Source organism: Microtus ochrogaster, linkage group LG9, assembly GCF_000317375.1.
Source record: "Microtus ochrogaster isolate Prairie Vole_2 linkage group LG9, MicOch1.0, whole genome shotgun sequence".
Lineage (NCBI taxonomy): Eukaryota > Metazoa > Chordata > Mammalia > Rodentia > Cricetidae > Microtus > Microtus ochrogaster.
The window spans coordinates 28273995-28281751 of NC_022034.1; the positions used below are offsets into that span (position 1 = coordinate 28273995).

Consider the following 7757-nt stretch of genomic DNA (forward strand, 5'->3'; position numbering starts at 1 on the left):
AAAAAAAAAAACCAGGTTGACTTGGGTGGCTGGGATGTAATTCACGGTACATACCCAGCATGCATACACATCCAACCAAACCAACGCAAGACGTGCCAATTTGTTTAAAGTGAAGGTAGATGGATGTCCATAATGAGTTCTAAATGTCAGCATTGTTGTTAATAAGAAAATGGAATGGTCTTCACTTAGTCTTAGAGCAAGAGAAGAAGTACATGAATTTGTAGTGCCTGGGAGAAAATTAGAGCATATTTGGCCAGCAGCAAAATAATTCATGGTTAAGAGTTTCAAATTATTTATTATTAGATGTAGTTGAATACCCAATTGGAATGATGTCTTCTCCAGCATTATGATAAACATGTAAAAACAAAATGCCTCAAGTGGGTTTTCAAATCACACCCAATGTATATAAGTACCTGGGGCCAGTGAGGCAGAGGGAGGGAGCCTCCGTTTGACTCCTGTATTCTTTTCACCACGGAGGTGACACAGAACAGATAGATTTGCTATCACCGCTTTGCAAGCTCTTTGAACTGATACAAATGTCTCTGAATTGATAGCCACCTCCTTAAAAAGCAAAAAGATTTCCCAATTCTGTCTGTTGCATACAAGTATAAGACAATATGGCCTGGTGTGGTGACCCAAACCTGAGGCTGAGGCAAGAAGATCAAGAGTTTCAGGCCACCCTAAGCTGGGTCAAGACAAACAACAGCCATCTAAGTAGATCCCCGTTCAAATCTGTTGCTCCACAGAATCTCATACCTATGGAGCATGTGCATAATATGACATTAATGAGCTAGACACCGAGAACCCAAGAAAGCAGGTAACAGGGGTGCAGAGGTCACAACAATGTATCTGAATGCATATGCCTTCTTGTGTGTGCTGCCAATTAAAACCTATCAGAAATGGCTAAGAGCAGACATTCCAGTTGAGCAACTGTAACTCCCCAGCACCGGAGGGCTATGTGAGCTGATATGTATCCTATACACAATTAGTGGGTATTTCTCATCATTCGGTTGCCAGAGACTGTCCCCTGTTTAGGACACTCTTGGACATCTTAGTGCTACATGCCTCTGCAGAGGGTGAGCAAAGTGTGGGACCAGCAGGCTGATCTCCTAGGTTACCATGAGCCACCAAGCTGGGAATGGAGTCACGGGAGGTTTCTGTTAGCTCTGGTTGGAAGCTATAGGTGGGCTCAGTTCATACCCTAATGGCCCTGTGTCTGTGAGCTAGTTCAGCCTGGACCAGACTGAAATACAACTCCCAACTCATCTTGCGAGTAGACAAGGGAAGAGTGAGGAGAACTTGATGGGTTCCTAACTTCCTCTGAGCCTTCTCTTTCTGCCACCCTGCACTTTTCTGAGCCACGCAGGCGCTCAGCCCTTACACCTGCCCATGCCAGAGCAGCTCCGCGCCTGCAAGCACATGGCTTTCAAGTACCCAGCATTCACTTTGAGGCCTTAGCTAAAGGTAGTGGTGACCCTGGCTCAGATGCACTATCCGAGGATGCTGCTAAGGATGGAGTGGAGGATGGGCAGGCAGCCCAATGGGCCCTTTCTTCTGCTTGCTACTTGGGCATTAGATTCTAAAATTCCTTGAGATCTCCAGACAGGCTTTTCAGACTGGGTGCGGGCAGGGCCTCTTTACTCAAAGTCAAAATGTCACCAAGGAATTTAAAAAAAAAAAAGTGTAGGAAAACCGTGGGAGTTCTGACTTTCCTCTGTAAACTCATCTGCTTTCCTTAACCTTATGTGGCCTTTTCAGAGCCAAAGAGCCACCCAAAGCTGAGGCGGGGAGGAGGAAAGAGGACCCAGGTCAGGGAATTCAGAGGAAATGGGGTGGGGTGGGATGGGGCACAAAGGGGAGCCGGGCAGCTCAACCCCAGGGAGTACCTGGTTTCCAGACTTGCAGACGTAGGTCCTATTCCTTCGGATGCTCCTCTTGAAGAACCCGGAGCAGCCATCGCAAGCGTACACCCCGTAGTGCTTTCCGGAGCTGCGGTCACCACACACTTTGCAGGGGATATCTAAAATGCGGCCTGAAACCGCAGGAAAGACCGAAAAGAGAGGGAACGGGTGAGAGGGAGCACGGGGAGGAGGAGAGGGAGGAAAGGGGAGAGGGGGAGAGAGATGCTAAGCAATCTGACCTCTGAGCGGATTAGCAGCGGAGCTGCGGTAAAAGCAAATAATGAAGAGATTTTATAGCCAAACTTTTTTTCCTTGAGCAAGTGTCAGCTTCCTACAATGAGCATTATTCATGCACCGCTACATGTATTTGGGTCTCCTCTAATCGCCGAGACCCATTTTGGAATAAAAGATTACAGCAGGCCCGGGCAGCAGCTCGGCCCGCTGCTGCCTTTCTGCTCCGCCGAAAGTTTGGCCGCCTCCCTCCTTCGTTCTTGCATTTAGTAGGGAAAAAAAGTTGTTAGTGAGCGCGCAAGGAGACAAACTTGAAATGTAAAAGGGAGAAAAAGAAGAAAAACAAACACGGCTGGAACTGGGGATGGCAGCTGGAAGGCAATCGAGTTTTCTCTGAGCTGAGCCCAGCGGTTGTTATTATTAGGGTTATTATTGTGATGCTAATCTTCAGATTATTAATGATAATAAGGGTAGTGGTAATTGCCCAACTTTCTCTTTACCTATGGAAAAATGCTTAGTGCTTCCCATTTGAGAAAGTATTTCTTTTAGGGAATAAGTTGAGGGGGAGGGAAGTAACCACCCGTCTGGGAGTAAGAGCTACCCGATTTGTGGTTCTCCAGATGGGGTAGCTGGGGGGGGGGTGTCACCTATGCTTCTTCTACCCTCAAGTCCTTTCCCCCTAAACACTGGTCTCTCCTCCCTCCTCCCTTGTCCTGGGTGCATCTTCCTCTGAGTCTTCTGCTGCTGGAGGAAGGGGGCTTGTTGCTTGTTTTTTGTTTGTTTGTTTTTTTGAATGGCTTCAATTTTTCTGGGATTGCTACCCCCCACCGAAGAACTATGTTTGAACTCTCCAAGCCCGGTGAGGCCTCAGCTCTGAGAGGGGCGTTAGGTAGAGGAAAATAGGAAGGTGTGTGTGTGTGTGTGTGTGTGTGTGTGTGTGTGTGTGTTTTCTCAGGTTTCAGTCCAACAAGCGCCTGAAGCAATTTACTGATGTAGAAATTCTTCGGAAAACAAAGGGAATATTTGTAAAAGAGTGTTAACATCATTTAAAAATAGTTAATAACAATTATTCCCATCGACACGGATCAAAGGCATTCCCAATCCGGGCCCTGACTGTCTTGGCCCTCGTGGGAACCCGGCAACCGCTCCTGGAGCACCCAGATTGGGGGCAGGAGAGGAGGCAGTGGGAAGCACAGAGCCAGCAGAGTTGGGGAAGTGAGGGCTCTGTCTGCCAAGGCCGGGAGGCGGCCCAGGGTAGGAACTGACTCTGGGATCCCGAGGTGCCTGGGCGGGCTTCTTCGCGTAGCCCTGGCCACAGCCTCAGGTGGAGGGGGGGCAGTGCGGGGGACCCGGCAGGGGGAGGTCGGTGAGGACCCGGCTCAGCCGGGGTAATTACAACCCCGCCGCAGCACCTGCCTATAGAGCCACCAGTGACCCGTCAAAAAGAGTAGCATGGGAATTCGGACGGCGACAAAGGCTGGCGGGGGAGGCATTCGGCGTTGCGGCCACGGCTTCGGCGCCCCTTCTCCCGCAGGGCAAGAACGGAGATTGTTGGGGGAGGGAGGGGCTGAAGAGAACCAAGCGTGGGTCTTGTCCTCCACCCCCTAGGGCCTGTCACTACTCCCCAAACAAGTCACGGTCGCGCCTGAACCTCAGTCAGCTGAACCTCTGCTGCTCAGCACTCCCTCTGGAAACAGTCAATGAGGGGCTCACGTCTTTCGGCATAACCCTGGCGCTCTGGTCGCCTGGGGTCCGTGCTAAGGGTTCAGTAGCACTGTCACCCCAGCTGCTCTCCTCTTCCCCGTCGCACTGACGCTGATGACAAATGAGCCCTTGGAGAAAGCAGTGGTGGGCCCTCTTGCCAGGCTTCCCATCCAGACTGGAGGCTAAGGTCTTTTATTTCTAGAGAACCCAAGTGGGGCGGGAAGACCAGCGCCGGGTGGGTGACCCTTTACTGGCTTATCGGTCAGGATGCTCGACTGTCACCATTTGGTCTTGCTGGTCGGCCTTGTTTAAGGATGACTTCCCAGCCCCCGCAGAGGAGAAACAGGGAGCTGGACTGAGGCGGAGCACGGAAGGGAGAGAAGCGAAAATTCCAGGGCACGGAGGGTCGACGCCTCAAACTCCGCCACCCAGCCACGTTAAGGTGACTTGGGGTCACAGACAAGCTGGTTGACAGCTGCAAAGCTCCTCTCTTTTAGCAAGCCGAGCGAGCTCGGACGTGAGTCAAGCCGAGTTTCCTGAGGCTGGAAAACGGTTCTTAACTTCCCTCCCCAGGGGGTCCCCTCGGGGCTTTTTGTGTGTCATAATTGCCTAAAGATATATGGCAGCTTCGATTACTGTAATTACCATCAGAGGCTGTTGAAAGAAGTTAGTCTGAACTGCAAGGGTGACTGGCCAGGGTCTTGTTACCACCCAGGCGGGGATCCCGGTGACAACGCTCTGCTCTCCAACCGCGCTAAGACGAAGACCTCCCTGCCCCGCAGGGTCCAGACCCGCCCGCCCGGCAGCCAGTAGACTCACACAGCCTGGGCCACAGGGCCTTCGGTTTCTTCTGGTCGCAGCCACGGTCAGAAAACCTCCTAGGTGAAGCGGCGAGAGTGCCAGGGACTTACCACCTCTCCCTGAGAGCCACTTCTACAGAGCTCTCGAGGCCTTCAAGATCAAACTCGGGCTTAGCAAGTTAGAAAACTCCTTAAAAAGCGTCCTCGCACAACAAGTGCCCACTCTGATCCCCCAATTCGGGTAGTCTACCTGCGTCTGTCTAGCTTACAGAGTCCGGTGCAGACCTGGAAGCTGAGCTTCGCGCCCACACTCTCCTCATTTCCCTCGTCCCACCTTTTCAAGTTCTTTGGAAGCTTCGCGCTTTAAAAGAGCAAAAGTCCCAAAGATTTTTCCTGTTAAGCTGTTACCTATGTTAAGCTGTTCCAGGGTGAACGTGTCAAGAGGCCAGCCCAGGCCCTTCCACTTCATTTTTTGCAATGAATACTTTTTGTAATGCAACGGGAATGGCCTCCTTCTTCTGCTTCCCTTGGGGAAAGCACACAGCCAGAAAAAAAAATTTTTAATTTTTTTTTTCTTTTGGAGCCTGCACGACTTCCCAGAAATCCGAACAGCTAGGGCACGGATAGGCCGAAATTAAGGGGAACCGCGGTCCTGCACAAGTTGGCTGTGCCCTATGACTGTGAATAAAGGTCCTTCTCCAGGCTCTAGCTCTGAGCGTTTCCTTTATTCTCGGTTTGTTGACGTTCGCTTTATTCTAATTTTTTAACTCAGCGCTCAAACCAAAACAAACGCACAAAATGAAAACACACCCTACTTCTTACGGGGTAGGGAGGTGGAGGCCGGAATTGCATCCATCCTAAGTGAGACTTCATTACCAGTCCTCAGAAGTAGCTAGGACTCTCCCAACTTTTCAAAGACTCGGGACAATGAGGGCGAGTGAAGGGGGGAGGAGGCGGGAAGGAACTCACGGAGAGCGCCAAAAATGCTATAGGAGAAAACAACACGGGTGCCTGCAGAGGTCCAGGGTGCGTGGGTACTCCGCACAGACCTTACAACTCACAGCCTCCCGCTCGCTGAAGGCGGGAACTGAAAAGCCGCCGGGAGATTGGAGCACCCTGTAGACTCCTTCCCAAGGACCGCTCGCTCGGGCCTACTCTTCCCCCAGGGTCCGCAGATTCTGTGCCAGCAAATGCCCTAGCCCGTGCGAGTAGCCTTGCACTCCTGTCTCGTCTCGGGAAGTCGGCAGAGGTCAGCTGCCGCAGCTGGAGGTTCCACCCGAGAGGGAGTGGAAGGAAGGGAAGAAGCGTCCCGAGTGAGCAGGCCGCAGACTTCTGCGGGTACTGGGCTCCCGCTCGGAAAGTCCTTGGGATTAGGGATTTGGTCCTTTCTTTGCTAGAGTGGCTCGCCATACTTTACATTCCCCAGTTATGACCTACGCGGATTTAGGATTAAGAAAAATGTGACTTTTAAATGGTTTCTGCTTCCCAGTTTTGCAGGATTATTTGAAATAGCTAGAAACGGGGTGCAAAGCATTCCACTCAAAATCCGCTTTGCAGAGTTGCTTTTGCGCTCGGGAGCTCCGAGTTCTGAGCCGCAGCGTTATTGTGCGGTCGCCTGGAGCTGCGGCCCAGTTCCCGCCCCCGCCTCACCCCTCCCACCCTCAGCACCTGGCAGCTAAATAGAAACCACTCGCTGGACCGGTGGGCTGCAAAGGGTCGCAACCTTCCCCACACGCCGGGGAGACCGGGGAAAGCAAGCGTCCAGAAGCAACAAAATTGCTCTCTCAGTTTCTCGAAACGCTGCAAAGCAACTGTCTGAGGGGAGCTAGGCCAACGGACACAGAGTCCCACGCTGGGGCTCAAATTCACAGAGCTCCGGGAAGGACCTCCCCGGCCTCCCAGCCTGCCCTCCCCAGGCCACGCGCCGGGACCCCCGCGGCTGCCGGAGAGGTACCCACTTGTTGATCCGGCGGGCTTGCTCATGCTGGCGGTCCCGGGGCGCAGCGGTTGGTGGGCACCGCCGGAGTCCCGGCCCGCAGCGCCCACGTCGCCACCGGGCGCCGCGGCTCTCCAGCCGCCCTCCAGCCTGCAAGGTTCCCGGACGGGACAGGTGGCTATTGGTTGCGCGCCGCCCTGCTCTCCGGGCGATCAGAATTCGTTCCACAGTGGAAATGGAAGCATCCTTAAGTTTCTTCCCGGCTCTAGCAAAACCGCCACTGCTAGGGATGCGGCTTGTTATGGACACGGACTTGAACGGACAGATGGAGAGATGGACAGGCGGGCTGGAGAGGGAGGACAGCACGAGGGGAATGCTGAAGGATGGAGATGGAGACAAGGAAACGGTTTCCTACGGAGCGAAAAGGGCGAGATGCCTGTCTTTCCCCATTCCTGTTACTCAGTTTCCAATCTTTCCCTCCACACAGGCGTGCCCAGGGGCAGATCTCTACAGACCGCTGATCTTCAACGGAAAAGCCGAAAACCACAGTCTCGGTCTAAGAGGCGGATGAGCTCCGCGCTGCCGGAACCCGGACGCCGAGAGGGGAAACTAGTTGGCTGGGAGATCTTCCAAGGGAAGAGGTGGCCAGGTCCGAGTTTCCGGGGACAGCCGCGCACGCAGCAGCGAAGGGTCCCCGAAGTTCATTACCCTGTGACTTTGTGCCTGCAGCGGCGGGCCGGGTCTCGGGTAATATCTCCAGAAGCGCTCTGACAGGCAGCCGCGGGGAGGGGAATAGGGCGTCCCTGGCCCACTTAGCTTTTCCCCCAACTCCTGGCGGGGTCTGACGTCAGCCATGTGCGGGGAGGAGATGGGAAGAGGGAGGGGGTTAAATGCTAATGATATTAATGAACCTCCAAGCGGCTTCCAAAGAAAATGCAGGCGCTCTGGGAGCTGACGAGTTAGAGTGTGAATACGGCTCGGTGCGTGCGTGATGGTGAGGACGGTGCCGCTCTTACAATAAAAATGAATTTTTATATTTCACGGCAAGGGAGAAGGGGAGGGGTGACGGGTCTCTCTCAAAACGCTTTCCCCCCTCTCTCCAGAGTGCCAGACAGATAGATTCGTGGAAGAAATTGGGTGGCTGTGTCTGTGTGTGATTGTGCGCGCCCGGACATGGTCATGTGA

General features: G+C 53.2%; 1 protein-coding gene across 1 annotated transcript in view; it reads right to left on the bottom strand.

Annotated features, from left to right (window-relative positions):
* Nr2e1 (nuclear receptor subfamily 2 group E member 1) overlaps positions 1-7355 on the bottom strand; it is a 21550-nt gene extending 14195 nt beyond the window's left edge. The window contains exons 1-2 of the mRNA XM_005363579.3: positions 6595-7355; positions 1887-2032 (exon numbers count right to left, since the gene is read on the bottom strand). Coding sequence (XP_005363636.1) covers positions 1887-2032; positions 6595-6619 — 171 coding nt within the window. The 5' untranslated portion in view covers positions 6620-7355. The remainder of the gene's footprint in view (positions 1-1886; positions 2033-6594) is intronic.
* Positions 7356-7757: the final 402 nt, after the last annotated feature.